At 57.7% G+C, this 18,449-nt stretch overlaps 1 protein-coding gene across 1 annotated transcript in view; it reads right to left on the bottom strand.

Annotated features, from left to right (window-relative positions):
- TAF4 (TATA-box binding protein associated factor 4) overlaps window positions 1-17,231 on the bottom strand; it is a 70,295-nt gene extending 53,064 nt beyond the window's left edge. The window contains exon 1 of the mRNA XM_059898533.1: window positions 15,890-17,231. Within this exon, the coding sequence (XP_059754516.1) occupies window positions 15,890-17,168 (1,279 nt within the window). The 5' untranslated portion in view covers window positions 17,169-17,231. The remainder of the gene's footprint in view (window positions 1-15,889) is intronic.
- Between the last annotated feature and the right edge of the window lie 1,218 nt (window positions 17,232-18,449).

Below are 18,449 nucleotides of genomic sequence, written 5' to 3'. Positions count from 1 at the left end.
ATTAAAAACACAATACCATTTACATTAGCACCCAAAATTTAAATACTTAGATATAAATCTAACATAATACATACAAGGATGAATTAAATCAAAGGAGAACTAAATCAATTAAGAGATATTCCATGTTCATGGATAGGAAGGCTCAATACTGTCAAGATGTCAGTTCTTCTCAACTTGATCTGTAGATTCAACACATTCCCAATCAAAATCCCAGCACATTATTTCATGAGTATCAACAAACTGATTCTAAAGTTCACACGGAGAGGAGGCGAAAGACCCAGAATGGTCAACACAATATTGAAGGAGAAGAACAAAGTTGGAGGGCTGACTACCCAACTTCAAGACTTACTAAAAAGCTACAGTAATGAAGACAGCGTGGTACTGGGGAAAGAACAGACACATAGATCAACGGAACAGAACAGAGAGCCCAGAAATAGACCCACACAAATATCGTCAACTGATCTTGGACAAAGGGCCAAAAGCAATACAATGGAGCAAAGACAGTCTCTTCAACAAATGGTGCTGGAACCACTGGACACCCATCCACAAGCAAAAGATGAATCTAGACACAGACCTTACACCCTTCATGGGAATTAACTCGAAATGCATCATAGACCTAAATGTAAAGTGCAAACTATAAAACTCCAAGAAGATAACAGAGGAGAAAACCTAGATGACTTGGGCCTGGTGATGCCTTTTCAGATACAACACCAAAGGCAGGATCCATAAAAGAGAAAATTGATAGGCTGAACTTCACTAAAACGAAAAACATCTGTTCTACAAAAGACAACTTCAAGAGAATGAGAAGACAAGCCACAGACTGGGAGAAAATATTTGCAAAAGACACATCTGATAAAGGACTATTAATCAAAATATACAAACAACTCTTAAAACTCAGTAAGAAAACAAACAATCCAACTGGAAATGGGCCAAAGACCTAAACAGGTATCTCAGCAAAGAAGATATACAGATGGCAAATAAGCACATGAAAAGATGCTTCCCGTCATATGTCACCAGGGAAGTGCAAATTAAAACAATGAGATACCACTATATAACTCTCAGAATGGCCAAAATCCAGAACACTGGCATCACCAAATGCTGGTGAGGAAGTAGAGCAACAGGAACTCTCATCACTGCTGGTGGGGATGTGAAATGGTGCAGCCACTTCGGAAGATAGTTTGACAGTTTCTTACAAAACTAAACATACTCTTACCACGTGAACCAGCAATTGTGTTCCTTGGTATTTACCACAAAAGGATGAAAACTTGGGTCCACACAAAAACTTGCGCACAGATGTTTAAAGCAGCTTTATTCACAACCGTCAAAACTTGGAAGCAACCAAGATGTCCTTCAGCTGGTGAATGGATAAATAAACTGCAGTATGCCCAGATAGTGGAATGTTATTCAGTGATAAAAGGAAATGAACAATCAAGCCATGAAAACACATGGTGGAACCATAAGTGTATATTACTAAGTGAAAGAGGCCAATCAGAAAAAACTACAATACCGTAGGATTCCAACTATACGACACTCTGGAAAAGACTATGGAGACAGTGACAGTGAAAAGATGAGTGGTTGCCGGGGGTTGGGGGAGAGAGGGATGAATAGGTGAAGCACAGAGAATTTTGAGAGTAGTAAAACTACTCTGTATGATACTATAATGGTGGACACATGTCATTATACATTTGTCCAAACCCATAGGATGTACAACACCAAGAGCGAGCCCTGATGTAAACCATGGACCCTGAGTGATGATGAGGTGCCAATGCAGGTTCATCAGTTGTAACAAACGCACCATCTGGTGGAGGGTGTGGATAATAGGGGAGGTTATGCATGTGCGGGGGCAGGGGGCATACAGGTAATCTCTATACTTTTCTCTTAACTTGTTGTGAAACTAAAAATGCTCTAAAAAAATTGTCTTTAAAACAATCTGCTTTGGGGACTTCCCTGGTGGTCTAGTGGTTAAGAATCCGCCTTCCAATGCAGGGGACACGGGTTCGATCACTGGTCAGGGAACTAAGATCCCACATGCTTAGGGGCAACTGAGCCCTCGTGCCTCAACTAGAGAGCCCGCGAGCCGCAACTACTGACCCCGCACACCACAACGAAGAGCTCGCGCCACAACAAAATATCCCGCACGCCGCAACTAAGACCCAACACAGCCAAAGATTAAGTAAATAAATATATTTTTTTTTAAATCTGCTTTCGCTAGTACTTGGAGAGCGTGGTCTCTTCCCGCCGCGGGCTGCACCCCCCAGCCCCACGGGGCCGACCCGCCCAGAGCAATGGTTGCCCTCTCCTGTCTGAGCTCCGTTATCCGTGTCCTCCTTTCACTCTCAAAAAAGCTGCCGCTGAGCAATCACTGATCCGTCATCCTCATGCTAATGCGCCCAACCTCAGCCCCGCGGCCACCCTGGTAGACTCTGGGCGCTCCCACTGCCCGATTTCTCCCGGTGACCCAGTGCTTTGCCGCAGGCAGGCCACAGCGCACACGGCCCCCCTCCCCACCGCTCCCAGGGAAGGAGGCAGGGCCCCCCCATCCAGCCCAGACCCTCCCACCTGCCTCCTGCACACCCCTCCCCACTCCATCCCCACGGCAGCTCCTCACGCTCCCCCACCCCCAAGGCCGGCTCTGCCCACACGCCTCCCTCTGGCTCAGTGCCCGGCCCCCAGGGACCTCCTCCAGGGCCTGACCACACACCCTCCTTCCCCCGCCACACTCTCCGCCACACTCTCCGTCCCCAGGTGCACGTCCAGGAGCCACCTCGAGCCCCAGGCGGGGCTGTGCTGAGTCTGCAGGCGCACCAACAGCTCAGGGTGACTTGGACACGGGTGACAGCCCAACATGATACAGTGGGCTAAAATATGTTAAAATTACTTTCATCTTGCTGTACGCTCATGTTTTTTGTCCTTTTTAACTGCTACTGGAAACTGAACTTTCCGTGTGGCTCACATCACATTTCCACTGGAGAGCCGTGCTCTAAAATCTCCCATCTTTCAGAAACAAGCCCAGAAACAACCAAAGAGACTGAGACTCCTGAGACTCCACTTGCATGTCCCCCACCGACAGTCCCCAAGCACCGTCCTGACACCCCCAAGGGCCCTTCTCACCTTCCCCCAGGCTGGCCCGTGCCAGTCACCAGCCTCCAGGGCCCAAGCCAAGGGCAGCTCCATCTTCACCTCCCCGCCAGGTGAAGACACTCACCTCCTCGACACGCTCCTGACCCCACACCTGCCTCCCCACCCCGCCCCGAGGGCCCCCTTCTTCCCCTATCTCCTCTGCAGTATCCTTTGCGGCACCCGCCTGTTCCACCTCCAGGTGTCAGAAGGTCTCAGAACACACCTGTGGGCGCTTCTTTCCTCCCTGGCTATCCTACCCATCCCCCAAACCAGGCGAGCACACCGACCTCCTGGTTTAAAGTACCATCCCCCTTTCAGGGACCCCCCCTTCTAGGTCCCCAGCCCTGAACCCACTTCTGAATTTGACTCACATCTCAATTCCCGCCGACACTCACTTGGGCATTTAGGGAACAACCCAAACGCAAGCGTCTAGAACCAAGTACGTGAGTTTTCGTAAGCAAATAACTGGCCTGTGCTCAGCATATCCCACACGTTGCTGGGAAGTGGCAACGCTTCCTGGGCTGGCGATTCCTGCCACGACAGGACTGTGCCCCCTGCTCCCCCACCGGACACCCCAGGAAGGTGAGCGGGGCTGAAGAAGCTGCGGGGTCCCCAGGTGACAAAGGACCGCCCGCCCTACAGGAGGACGACTCCTGCACCACGACGCCCGAGAAGCCAAGGTCCCAGAAGATGGCCCACAGCACGGCCCTCTCTACAAAGTTACGGCAAAACCAAACACACGGTTCAGCAACCTTTAGGAAGACGCCACGAGCAGGTAGGAAGGGGAAACGAGGGTGTGGTGACCACGAGTAGGGACAACGGCTGCCGCGGCCAGAGAGGTGGGAACCAGTCAGTCACGCGGGAGGTGGGCAGGGACCCAGCTCTGCTGCCGGGAGTGTCACAGGTGCTTATTAAACTGTTACATGACCAGAGACCATGACTAATTCACGTCTACACATCTCAGATCCAAACACACTTATCCTGTCCTCCACTGGTCTCCATCTCAACCAACGGCTCCCTGAAGTCTCAGCCTGTCTACTGAGCGGAGAGACCACAAACGCCCCCAGGCCTCCCTGACTCAGCGGCGAGCACGCACACCACACACCACGCGAGCGCCACGCTGATGCTGAGGCCAAAAAGGAGCGACGCACAAGCCACGCCCCCTGCCCTCAGGTGCCCCTGCCTTGCTGACAAGACCACAGTCAAAACCAACTGGTAACCCACAAGAAGCCCCACCTGGACGGGCTCAGAGCCACCTACCCTGCTGCTGGGACACATGGAGACAGGCCTCAGTGAGAGACACGCGAGACATGCAGTCCTGAGGAAGGGCCTGCTCTGCCTTGGGGGCCACAGACGCCAGGGTCCAGGAGCAACACTGGAGCTGGCGCCTGATGACGGGCAGAAGTGTCCAGAGTGATGTTCTCGGCAAAACGAAGAGTGGCCGTGACGTACGGCTGTGACCCGGGCGCTGACTGATGAGGAAGAAGGCAGGCATGGGCTTCCCTGGTGGCGCAGTGGTTAAGAATCTCCCTGCCAACATGGAGTACACGGGTTCGAGCCCTGGTACGGGAAGATCCCACATGCCGCGGAGCAACTAAGCCCGTGCGCCACAACTACTGAGCCCACGAGCCACAACTACTGAGCCCACGTGCCACAACTACTGAGCCCACATGCCACAACTACTGAAGCCCGTGCACCTAGAGCCCGTGCTCCGCAACAAGAGGAGCCACCGCAATGAGAAGCCCGCACACCCCAACGAAGAGTAGGCCCCGCTCGCCGCAACTAGAGAAAGCCTGCATGCAGCAATGAAGACCCAACACAGCCAAAGATAAACAAATTAAATAAATTTAAAAAAAAAAGAAGGCAGGCGTGCGCAGGAGCAGGGGGATAGGACTGTGAACCCCCCGCGGGCAGGCCGCTGTCGAGAGCCCACGCTTCCTCCCCAAGCACTGAGAACTCACGGAGGTCCCTATATGGAACTGCCCCAAGCAGAGGGGAACTGAGTGAGGAGGGTGTGAGGGGCACCTGAGTGACCGCGACCACACCCTCCCACCTCTGGAGCTCCACGTGGCACCGCCCACGACACCACACTAAGCATCCATTCATGATCACATCCAGGAATTGGCTTGGAAAATTTTAAAATACACACAATTATAAGAACAAACATTCAAGGACTTCCCTGGTGGCGTAGTGGTTAAGAATCCGCCTGCTAATGCAGGGGACACGGGTTCAAGCCCTGGTCCGGGAAGATCCCACATGCCGCGGAGCAGCTAAGCCCATAACCAAAACTGCTGAGCCCACGCTCTGGAGCCCGCGAGCCACAGGTGCTGAGCCTGTGCACCTAGAGCCCGTGCTCCACAAGAGAAGCCACCTCAATGAGAAGTCCGCACACCGCAACGAAGAGTAGCCCCCGCTCGCCGCAACTAGAGAGAGCCCATGCGTGAAGGAACACACGGCACAACACAGGTGGGAACGCAGATCCGAGTGGTGTCCCTGCACAGCCACGAAAGTGGGCTCACACCAGGCCCCACCCCACCTGCTTCCTGCACACGGTGTACCCCTGCCGTCCGGCCGTGCTGACCCGGAGAATGGAGCCCGGATGCTCTCCGCCAGCTCTGCCCGTGCCCACGCATCCCCGCACTCACCTGTCCCACCCTGCTAAGGCTAGGCCGGGGACACAACACTTGTCTCTAGGGCAGCAGGTCCCCAGCGGGTCGGCAGCCCACACCCACACCAGGAGACTCTGCTGGCGGCCCCAAGGTCGCCAAGCCAACAGCACCCCCAAGCGCAGCCTCAGAGCCCCCGTGGAGGTGTGTTTGCAAAGCCCGCACAGCTCCAGGACCAGGAAACCTAGACGGCACCAGGCAGCGGTTTCCCAACCGCTCAGCGTGGAAGGGAAGCAGGGGTCAGTCCACGAGGGCCCAGGCCAGGCACCGAGGCCCAGAGCGGCCGGGAGCGCTGCCTGGACCCGCACCATCACTGACAAGCTCTGGCTCAGGGCTCTCTGCCTGCCTCCCCGTGGCCCAGCTGGAGGCTATCTTTACTACATCACCCGAGGACTTTCAAAGTGGGCATTCTGAACTGAGTTTCTTAAACTGCTAAACACATAACTAAGTGGCACCAGACCTGACTTGTTATCTAATCAGTCCAAAGCAGCAGAGAAAAACTCTGGAGCCTCCAGAACTGAATATAACAGACGGAACCTCTATTTTGAGAAATTACACCAGGGGACGGACTGACTAATAACACTGCATCTCAGAAATGACAGAACACTCGCCCCACTCCTGCCCTCACGCACTGACCTACAGTGGTTCAGCACCACGACCCCGTCAGAAAGGCACTCCCTGAGGACGCGACCGTGCTGCGGCGGCACAAGGTCGGACCTGAACCCGGTGCTCAGTCAGTGCTTGCTGACCGACGAGGGACCAAGCCCTCCAACCGCTGCCCTGGCCTGCGGGGCCACGAGTAGGGCTGCTGGCTGTCCGCCAAGACAGCCCCCGGACACAGGCCAAAGGAGCCCTCGGCCTCTGCCATCAGGAGAAAGGTCCCGGGCCTCAAGGCCAGGGTGCCTCCTGACCGCTCCCCTTTCCAGCCGGCAAGGTGGCCTCGACCGGAGCACCTGCGGCCCGTGCAGAGAAGAGCCCGCGGCGCCGTGAGGGGCCTTTCCAAGCCGGGACCGCGGAGCACAGTTCCTGCCACCCCGAGAAGCCCGCGGCCCGGGCACTCCACGCCCTCCCGCACCTGCGTCTCCAGAACGGGTGGCGGGCACACTCACCCTGGGGACAGCCTCTCGCCATATGGATTTTCCCCGTGAAAAGCCCCGTCCCTGTGCATTAGCTGTTTCAAGTTGGCACAGCCGTGAGGGGTACACGGGAAGAAGCAGGCACCCTGGAGGCCCAGCCGGCCGGCCTCTCTCTGGGCCCAGCCCCTCGGTAACTGGCCACCGGGTCCTCGAAAAGCCACTCACCTCCGGTCTCAGCATCTTCATCAAGGGAGGTCATCTTCACAGGACCGTCCGGCTCCAGAAACCTACAGACCCCTACATCCCTCCATCTGCACGTGGCAGGAAGTCGAGGACTGCAAACCACCTGAGTTCATCAACTCACGCACCATGTCGAAAGTAATGATGTTCATTCTAAGCCGTTTTCATAAATAAAACAGCAAAGAGGCCAGGGGATGGCACTCCCTCAATGACAAACATCCGACATCACAAAACACTCTTAAAACAAGTACCCCATGTCTTTCTTCCCCAAAGAGCAGGCAGCATTCAGGGCCACCCTTTCCTCCTGACCCTCTGCCCTCCCCACCTTCTCCCAGGAGGCAGCCCTCACTCGCTGGGTCTGCGCTGAGGCTCCCTTGGGGGTGACCGTCCACAACCAAAAATCCCATCGAATGCCATGACTCCCAAATTCTGACCTCTTCCAACCTCTCTCGCAAGCTCCTGCCTTATATTTAACTACCCACCTCTGATGTTTCCTCTGGGAATAGGCATCTCAAACTTAACGTGTCCAAACACACACATCTGTCCCCACCCTCACTGCCCACCCAGGGAACGTTCCACCTTCTTCCGTGTCACTGTGGTCCCGAATCTCAGTCCCTCTCGGACTCCCGTCCTCGTCCCTGGCCTTGAGCCTATCAGCAAGTCCACAGCGCTCCATCCTACACCGGCACCCCAGGCCCGGCTACCTGCCCCGCCTGGACGCTGCCCGTCCTGCCTCGACCACCTCACCCCTGCATTCCACAGGCCACAGACGCAAAGTGCTCTCACAACACAGTTCGGATTCTACCGCTGCGCTGCCGAAACCCTCCAAAGCCTTCCCAGCGCACCTGGAATAAACTCAAACCCCCAGCACACCTGGCTACACGGCTCTTTAGCCAGCCAGCCCCCACCCATCCCCCGTGGCTCCCCCCACCCCCGCTCGCCCACTCCGGCCCAGGACCTTCTCCCTGACCTGCCCTCGGGCCCCTGCACTGGCTCCCTCCTCCGCCTGAACCCAGGTCCCGGGCGGCACGCGGCTCCTCTCTCACCACCCAGGTGTCACTCGCCTGCTCGGAAGGGCTTCCCGGCCGGCGGTACGTCCCTCGTCCACTCCTTCGTCAACACAGGCTGAGAAACCCCGCCGAGGCTCCGCGTGTTTGTGCGCTGCCCGCTGCGCAGCACGACGAAGCACCCAGGCAGCAGGGGCTCTGTGGGACTGGGGGCCCCCAGCTTGGACCCCGGCCCCACAGCAGCCTGGCTCACTGGCTCCGCCCACGCCTGGAAAGCATGAGTACGATCGGGCCGCCGTCTCCATCAACACCTCCACCAACCAAGGGATTTAATTAACCTCACCTGGCTGAAAAAAATGTGACGTAAAACTAGATACAACTTTCTAAAGAAAGTCTTTAGAACGCTATCGATTTCTAAAGAGCCGTATTTTGGCCACGTTTCTAAAAACCATGGTTTCAAAAGCGTAAATGGTCAAGCTCTTCGGAAGACAATCTTTATCAAAGACCTGAAAGTGCTCAGCCCAGCAGACGCACACAGAGTGGACACAAGGACAGCCACCTAAGGGTCATTCATGACAGACCAGTGGACATCAGCACAGCAGCCTGTCACAGGGCCCTGCGACGAAGTGTCAGCCCGAGGCAGTGGGGGTCCAGGCGGACGAGGGGAACTTCAAAGATCACTGAGGGGTGGGAGCTGCACTCAAAACTCAGGAAGGAGAAGGCGGGCCACAGGGCCCCCTTCTTTCCAAACTTCCTAAGGGAATAAAACTAATTTTATGATCAGAAAAAACTGATGAGGAAAGGAGTCATTTTCAAGTGACTAATGATTTTAATAACACAGTTACATTTCAAAAATCAATCAAGAATGCTTTCCTTTTTAATTCTTCAAATACCTGTCGTGATACTTAAGATGCTACTATTTTACAGCACCTTTACAGATCAAACAGGCATGCAGCAGACTTGTCTCTTATGTGCTGGGCTCACTACCACCCAGCGTCCGTCTGCATAAACCTTATGAAGGTGAGCTCCCCTGTGAGAGGTGTAAAAACTCCTTTAAACTCCTTTCCTGAGCAGCTGTCCACATACTTCAGCACAACGTCTCGGAGTGGAGAAGCGGCCTTCTTGCCTTCTCCCCGTGATGCTGAGACACGGCCACGTGGGCGGTACGCGCCGCCCGCTCCCTCCCCAGAGCTCGCGGTCCCCTCGCTGACCCCACAGGCCTCTCTGCCCTCTGTGGAGTGTCCAGCCAACACCTGCCACTCCGACCAGCAGACACGCACCTGGCAGGCCGCGCCCAGCCCTGGGGAGGAGGGCTTAGGTCTCCTGGCTGCTAGAGTCCTGCCCTGTCCACTTGGTGTCTACTCAGACCACTGACCTCCCCCACAAAAACAAGTCACTTGAGAGCTAGAACCTTCTTACCGCTTGCCCCTAAGTTCTAAAATCTGACAGCCAATTTGATACGGTCATAAGAACCGTTTTAGGATTTCCCCCAACCTCTGGAACTAGAAAATATTCGGAAACAAGCGCTGAAGGATGCTAGTTCCCCAGTGTCAGCGCGGATATCCCGCACCCTCCTCTTCACCTGGTCACACGTTTGGGCTCAAAATCAGCGTGCATGTCCCTTCCTCCCAGGCCACGTGGAAGAGGCAGAAAGTTCCCATCCAGGCTCTAACTTCAGGAGGGAAGGACAAAAGTCCAACTCAGCTTCACAGGCCTGCAGGGCTGCAGAGGGGCTCTGCGCTCACAGGCCCTGCTTCAAGCCCGGCTCACGATGCCTACGCCGAGAGGGTGGGGAGCTCCCCGGCCTCCATCCCCGGCCTCCATCCACGGCCTCCATCCCCGGCCTCCATCCACGCCCATGCAGCAGCACAGACAGGCAGGCAGCCAGACAAGGAAGCCGGACAAACAGGGGCGACATCTATGCACTTCTCAAATGGGGGTGGGGAGAGGAATCTAAATTGTGGACATTTTTTGTATCTCTTTGTTTACTGAAGGTTTTAATTCCTTGGTGTAGCTATTCGAGACATATAAAATTCAAAATTTTTAGGACTTCCCTGGTGGCGCAGTGGTTAAGAATCTGCCTGCCAGGGCTTCCCTGGTGGCGCAGTGGTTGAGAATCTGCCTGCCAATGGAGGGGACACGGGTTCGAGCCCTGGTCTGGGAAGATCCCACATGCCACGGAGCAACTAAGCCCGTGCGCCACAACTCCTGAGCCTGTGCTCTAGAGCCCGTGAGCCACAACAACTGAGCCCACGTGCTGCAACTACTGGAGCCCGCGTGCCTAGAGCCCGTGCTCCGCAACAAGAGGAGCCACCGCAATGAGAAGCCCATGCACCGCAACAGAGTAGCCCCCGCTCGCCGCAACTAGAGAAAACCCGCGCGCAGCAACGAAGACCCAACGCAGCCAAAGATAAATAAATTTATTTTTAAAATTTCTCATTCAAAGCGTGCATAGCTCTACCCTAGAAATACAAAGTTTCCAATTTTCAATCATGACTTTATAGCACTTGCTCTACTTCACTGAGCGTTAAAGGGCAATTATTCTAAGTAAGAAGCTCTGAAGTGCATGCATTTGTAATTTACAGGCCAGGAGCCACGGTCCCCTCAGGCCCAGCAGGAAACAGCACAGTTCAGTCACCTGCCAGGCGCACAGCACTCAGGACAGAGGGTCCTGCTCCAAACAGCTCCCCTCTCCTTTGGTTTTCTTACTTAGTTCGACTGCTTTATTTACTATCAAAGGCCTGATTAAATAAAAGGCTGCTGACCTCCAGCCGGAGACAAATTTCAGAGGTGAGAGCTCTAAACGGTGACCGAATCAATCAAGACAATCAAGAAAATCTGAGTCTCCTGCTTGTTATCAACATGAAGACAAGGAAAAGTGCTTCTGAGACCTATGCAAATTACCCCAAATCTCAGGCAAGTTTCTCCAGAGTCCTTCAAAATCTCTGCTTCAAGATTTCCAAAAACGGTTTTAATTATGTTTTGATCAACTCACATACAACTAGTGATTTATGAAAAAGCTTTCTTAGAACGTATCATTTGCGATGAGGAAAGCTTACGCTTACACTGCAACGGGCTCTGCAACGGGCTCGGGAAGCACATGGGAACCACCGGCGTCTCGTTAGGACTTCAAGGAAACAGACAGGTGCGTCTGCTGCTCTTCCCACGGAGCTGCTCCCCCGGGGCGGGGTCTGCACCCGGCCGCTCCCGTTCCGATCAAACACCACCGCCGGGGGGCCCAGCGCCCACCTGTCAGAGACTCTGCAGGCCCTTGAGGAGCCGGAGCCCAGGCTCCACCCCACAGTCTGGGGGACGAGACAGCCGCCCCCTGGCCAGGAGACCACTTTCCTGACCGCTTCCTTCCAGAGCCCTCACAAAGAAGGACCCGCCCCTCACGCCGTAGTGCTCGGAAAGTTGTCTCTTCAAACTCCGGTGGTTCCGCCACAAGGGCAGGGCCCGCTGCCCTGGAGCGCAGTGAGAGCAGACGCCCCGGAGGGGCCTGAGGGACCCCCTTCCTGGCTGCTGCTAAAACGTGAGAACCACCAGCTCCGAAAAACACCCACATGTGTGTGCGTCATCCCAGTGCACGTCACCAAGACGGCTACGTCCACCCTGCGGACAGCCAGCTTCCAAGGCGGGATAGACAGCGAGGCAGAGTGACCGCCTGCCTGCCCGCCGCGGGCCTCGCCTCCAAGCCGGCGTGGAAGCGAACTCAGACGCCACTGTGCTACGCTAAGCAGAGCTGACAGTGCTGGCCGCGTACAGCTCCCCAAGAGTTGTTTTTTTTTTTTTTTTTTCTTCAAATGTCACTGTTATCTAAGGATGTCAAGAGAAAAACTCAGTGAAGGCCTTTGGCCTAAAGTGAGCCCCCTGCCCAGGTCCACTCTCTCTGCAGACAGCTGCACCCCCTTGCCCCCCATGGCTGCCAGGACATGTCCCCCAGGTCTACGGCCCATCTGTGACAACCTCAGCAACTTTCTCACGTACAGAACCAGAGCCAGCCACCACACCAGGCCCCCTGGTCACTGAGAAACTGTCCAATCTTGGCATGGTTTTGATGGGAATAAAACTGTGTTTTAAACTTTGCTACCTCTACAGCAACATACTGCTTGGAAATTAGTGAGAAAGGTAATGGAGCTGAGACAGCGTGTGAATAAACGCTACTTGACAGTGATGTGTACCGTTCCTCCCAATGCAATTTCACAGTGCTTCACAAAATGGTCAAGCTCACTTTCCACCTGGGGAAACTGAGGCTCCAAAGAACCATATATTCTGTCCCAGGTCAAGAGTGCCCTCAAGTAACAAAATCTAAACTCCTAAGAACGTCCCTTGTGCCAAAGCACTTCTGCCAAAGTCGGCCACCAGACGACCAGAGCCCAAAACTCTGGGGCTGCCACCTGGCTCAGGATCAGCCTTCCCAGAACTCAACCCGGTCCACACAGCACAGTCGGCTACCCTGGACTCTTTTTCCCTTTTCCCCACCATCCAATAATTCTATTCACCAAGGATGGGAACCCCTGCCCTAGACCTCAGCAGCCTCAGGAGTGTTCATCTTAAGCCAGCCCCATGCAAACATTCCCGAAGCCCAGGTATGGAGGAAAGGTGTTCTATCCTGGAATGAGAACCGACACTTCGGCCAAACCTTAGACCCACAAGAGAACAAATTCTCTGTGAAAGCAGAACAGACAGACATACACTGCTGAAAATGCAAGTTTGCCAAAAGATAACCTTTAGAAATAAGCATCTCTGGCGTAACACCTATCTGAAAAGATCTCTTGAAACCATTTGCGCACATGCCAATTTTGGTGTCGTATCACTTTTCTCTCCTTTCAACTATAATAATGTTACTTCGATGTTATGACTATTCTAAGCTGTACAGAACTAGTGCTTTTCACTGTTCTTGGGTCCACTGCCTTTGCTGCAACAATCTCTCTGAAGGATTATGTGTTCTTGATATTCCCCACAGCAGATAAAATTGAGACTCTGGTACCCTTAAGTGAGTAAATTAATTACAATAACATCAACGTCTCTTTACAAAACCGTCCTGACAAGGAATATCGAGACTGAGTTTACTGAAACCAAGTTCAACGTGCGCTCACGGTGGGCTGTGAGGATGAAACACGCAAGGCCTGACTGGCCCTCAGGGACTCGGTGAAACCTCTGTCCCTCTGTTTCCCGCCTCGGACTCTGACCTACAGGGAGGGAAGGCACAGGGAGGGGCAGGCCTCTCTCACCCACACTCCAACTGCCAACAGTCTGTTATTTCACTTGACACCTAAGTGTAGCTTTGAAAACCCTGCCCACCCCTAATGCCTGAGTACTAACAAGAATGAGTGATCATCCAAGCAATAGTTATTTTTACAAGTTAATTCCACCTCCGCTTTGTACATTTTTATGATGAAAGATTTCAATGAAAAGGAAACATCAAACAGAATTTAATATTTTCTGATTGACCAATCGTACGAGGTAACTAGAATATCCGTAATCTGTCACTTTGATTTAAAGAATTAATTTATGCTATTTAAAAGAAGATACTTTGCTGTGGGGCACTAGTAGTAATTTTAACTATACTTTTTGTGCTTCTTCTGTTGTTAAAGTGAAGGAGCAGAATTAATCAGCGCTCCAAATCAGTAGATCAGCTGTGGGGGGAGCGGAGCATGAAGAGATGAATGCGAATCTTTTATTTTCTAGAAAGCATTTGGCCCCTTTAAAGCACAGCTCTCAGCATTTGTCACCCAAATGTCAACAAGAGCTGTTCTCCGCTCTCACGCATGGGACTAATGCAAAGACTCGTGAGAACTCATGCAAAGAGTCAGCGCTTTTACAATTCTCTTCAAGGAGTCGCCTACTTGTCACATGCAGACATCCCTCACACACCGCTAGCACAGGAGATGAGAGAGAGTCCAGGGTCAATCACAACGAAGATGACAGAGGTGCCCTTTCCAAACCACAGCTTCCTCCCCCCAGAAGAAATAAGGTAGCGAAGGCTTCACCTACGCAGAGGCCCAGACCAAGGGGATCCAGTCAACCCCAAACGGCCACACCTACAGGCACCATCCGGGCACGCCGGGGGGCAGGGGGGCCTCCGCCCCGCCCTGGGAGCCAGGCACAGCGCCAGCCTCGCAAAATTTACTGACGAGCTCACACCAGTTTTCAATAACAAAAGTGCAGTGCACGGAACCGGCCTTGCTAGGAGCGAGGCAGGTGCCAAGGACCACGGAGAAGGTATTTTAATAACTAGGTAAAAAGTATTTTGGCGTTTTCCATAATGTGCTACAACCACGAATTCTCTTTTTTAAACGTTACTGAAGATCAGACATATCTTCCACTAAAAGGTCAAAAGACACATAATGAGCAAAACACAACCTTTAATAAAACCCTCCTACAAACTCAAAAGCAAACTGTGCTGCAAAGGGCAGCCCGCACCTCTCAAGTAACTTACACCCCCCTCACAGCAGGGGGGCTCCCACAACCACCCCAAAACACTGCTCTTGGCTGGAACTTCCCCTCCTCCCACCCCTGTGACATCAGGTCCCTGCCAGGCTTCGCCACCGCTCCAAACTTCACAGCACTTTGACAGCAAAACCTTCCTTCCAAGACGCTGAAATCCTCTCAAGGTGACCAACCGTTCTTTCCAGAAAGCACGGGGACACAGGCACAGGAGGTGCTGTTTCTACTACTCCTGTGCGGCGGCACACGTTACTACACAGCAGGGGAGGGGCGCTCCGAGTCCACGCAGGCGAGGCGGAGGGCATGGAAGGGAAGACAGGGAGCCCCAGCGCTGGAGTTTCTCTCTGCCCAGGAAGCCCGAAACAAAGCAGCGGGACACGTAATGCCGTGGGGGACCTCTCGCTGGCGAACCTAAAGAGCTGCCGAGATGACGGGAGATGGAGCGTGGGATCACGGAGGCTCCCTGTCCTCCTGCACCCTCTGTACCTCCGAGGGACCCGCTGATGGGAGAGCACGTGCCCACCGCCGACTTCACTGGTAATAATCAAGGCAACCGGGCACCCTCTACATGAGGACACCGTGCAGAACGACACGGTGACTACGAGGAGTGCCCAAACACGGCTGCAGAGCAGGCGTGAGGCAAGGGCTCCGACCAGGAAGGCTGTGTGCCCCGCGACTCCTCCGGGCTCACCTGGGAACTCTGCCATCCTGGTGTCAGCAGGGCAGCGAAAGCTCTCCCTGCAGCCCTGCCCAGCCTTGTGGAGGGGGCACCACTCCGCTGACCTCACCAGGAAAGCGGGGTCCCTAGCCCACCGGCAGGGGATACCAATCACAACTCAGTATAATAAACAAGGAGAAGAGTTCAATGAGGACACAGACCACATGCCTGATCCCAAAAATCAGGAAGAAAAGTGCCAAGCGTGGGAAAGCCACGGGCCCAGACTGAATAACCCAGTAAGTTGTCCCCGAAGCAGCAGCTGCTACTGCTCTCCACCGTGGGGGGACTGCGCAGGGGCACACAGGGCCAGGAAGGGAGCAAAGGACCCCCTCGCTGGACTGGCAGCCCTGGCAGAAAAGCTCTGCAACGCAATGGACTAAGCTGGAGCCAAGCACTGCACCAGGTAGGAGGCCCCCACTGCCACATCACACACACACACTCCCGCACACACACTCGCACGCCCAGGACCGTCCCGCGCAGGGGCAGAGGCGCACCCCCGCTCGCGGCAGGCCCGCGCAGTGCCCATGACCTCCGCGTCCTGCCAGTCCGACAACTTCCTGGACGCCCAGCTGCGGGGCACGCACGCACCCGCCCGGCGGCGCGGCCACTCACCTGGGGGCAGCTGGAAGTTCTGGATGTTGGTCGGGTTCTGCGGCGGCTGCGGCAGGCGTGGGGCGAGAACCGTGGGCGTCAGCGTGGCCCGGATCCCGCCGGTGGTGGCCGAGGGCGTCCTGGGCAGACTCTGGGTCACCGTGCTGGCCGAGCCCTTGGGCAGCCCGGTGGGGGTACCGGGGGCCGGCGGCGGGAGGCCGGCGGCGGCGGCGGCGGGTAGAGCCCCTTGCATAGTTGGCCCGAGGATCATGCCGGCCCCCGCGCCGGCCGGGCAGCTGGCCGCCAGGGTCTGCGGCGGCGGGGGCGCCGGCTGCAGCGCGGTCTTGGGCGAGTCGGCCTTGGCCACCTGCGCGGGCGCGGCGGCGGGCCCGGGCTGACTGTTGGCGGCGGGCGCCGGGGCAGAAGCGGGCGCTGGGGCCGGGGCGGGCGCGGGGGCGGGCGCGGGGGCGGGCGCGGCGCTGCCCCCGTTCTGCGCGGCCGCCGGGGGTCCGGCCGGGGGGCCGGGCGGCCGGGCCAGGCTGGCGGCGGCGGGCGGCGGCGGCGGCGGGGCAGCGGCGGCAGGCGCGGGGGTCGCGGGGGTCGCGGCGGGCGCGGGGGACGAGGGGGCGCGGGGCGCGGGCGCGGGGGGGGCGCTGAGGAAGGGCGGCGTCTGGATGACAGTGGCGGCGGCGGGCTTGGGCGGCGGCGGCGCGGGCGCGGGCCCGTTGTGGAGCAGGCTGACAGCAGGTGCGGCGGCGGCGCGGAGCGAGTTCCCCAACGCGGCGCTCCCATTCAAAGTTTGCGCGGCGCCGGGGCCGCCGGGCGGGCCGTTGCGGGCGGCGGGCTTGGCGGCGGGCTCGGGCGCGGCCGCTGCCCCCGGCGCGCAGGCCCCGGCCGCGGCGCCCGCCCCGGCCCCGGCGCCGGCCGCGGCGCTCACGCCGGCCTCGAGCGCGCTCAGCTTCGCGGCGGGCCCTGCGGGGACAAGCGGGGCAGCGCAGTGAGGACGCGGGCCCGGCCGGCGGCCGCCCGCGCTCAGGCCGCGCCGCGCTCTACCTGCGGGGGGCGGCTCCGGCGCCGCTGCGGGCGCGCCCTCGGCCGGTACGGCTCCGGCTCCGACATGGTTCCCGAGCGCGCCGGCGGCCGCGGCCCGCGCCTCGGGCGCGCGGGGCGCGAGGTGGTGGTGGTGGGCCGCGCTGGCCGCCAGCTGCGACTCGAGCGAGCCCACCAGGTCGCTCACCACTTTCTCGTCCACCTCGCTGTTGAAGAAGACCTCGTCCAGCAGATCCGAGCCCGCCGCCATCTTTCCTCCTCGGCCCGCCGCCGCCGCCGCTCGGCCGGCGCTGGGCGGGGAGGAGGCTCCGCGCGGGCGGGCGGGCGGGCGGGCGGCCGCGGGGGCGGGCGGGGGGCGGCGCGCGCCGGGCGGGGCGGGGGCGGCGGCCGGGCGGGGGGCGCGGGCGGCCGGGCGGGGGGGGAGGGCGGCGGCGGCGCGTTGCGCAGGCGCGGCGGCGCGCCCGCCCCCGCCCGCCGCCCGGCGCCTCGCCATTGGCCGTGGTGCCCCCCGCCCGGCCGCCCGGCGCCCCACGATTGGCCGCGGCGCTCGCCTAAAAGGTGCGGCCAATGGCTGCGAGCGGCAGAGGCCGGTGCGCAGGAGGGCGGCCGGGGCTCGGCGGGCGGGTGGGTAGCTGGTGGCGGGCACGGCGCCCTTGGGCCGGCGGGGACGTGGGGGTCCGGACCGACGGACGGTCTAGAGGCCGGAGGCCAGGAGGACGAGACGGGCAGGGACCGCGGCCGGGACCTGGTGGGGGCGGCGGCGGTGACTGGCTCTTTGTTTCCGCTCGCTCCAAAATGGCTGCGGGCGGAGCTGACGGGAGAGCCGGGCGGGCAGGCGAGGGAGCCGGGGACGCCGTGCTCCCGGAACCCCAACGCCCCTTATGGAGTCGCCGTCGCCGCCCGCGGGGACCCGGCGCCCCGGGAGGGTGCGGGCTGGGGCCGGGGCCCGAGGCAGGGAGGCGGTTTGGGCGTCGGCGCCATTGCTGCCCGGCGGGCGCGAGACCCGGAGCTCGGCGCACCGGGCGGGGCGAGCGCTGGCCTGCCCCTCGGCCCGGCGCCTCAGTCCGCCCGAGACCCGGCGTCTCGCGCCGTGAGGGCCGCTGCTCGGGCGGCGGGGGCGGGGCGGGGGTCGGCGCCCGGGGCCGCGCCAGGGTGACTCATCTTCTCCGGCGGCGCGGCCCCCGGACACGAGTGTCTGTAAATTACTGGGTGAGATGGTGGCGCCGGCCGGGACCAGCAGCTCCCGTAGGGAGCGTCCAGCCTGGAGGTCTTCTTCGGGTCCTTATTTCCCGTTCTATCTTTTTGACGAAGTAAGTTATCTAAAATAACCTTACGAGCACCTTCTCTGTAGAAGGAATTCACGTAAAGTTCTCTCCTGCGTGTTTTCGGGTTTATTCACCGAAAGATGGTATTCTGGGACATGCCTAGTGGTTCTCTTCCCTTTTTGGGGGGGGGGGGGACGCAGAGAGGTGCCTCCGGCCTCGCTCCAGCTGAAGAGCCCGCGCCGCAGTCACACGGACCGCAGCACAAT

Source organism: Balaenoptera ricei, chromosome 15 (genome assembly GCF_028023285.1).
Source record: "Balaenoptera ricei isolate mBalRic1 chromosome 15, mBalRic1.hap2, whole genome shotgun sequence".
Lineage (NCBI taxonomy): Eukaryota > Metazoa > Chordata > Mammalia > Artiodactyla > Balaenopteridae > Balaenoptera > Balaenoptera ricei.
The sequence above is the reverse complement of the archived record's forward strand: the minus strand, read 5'-3'. Positions and strand labels throughout refer to the sequence as shown.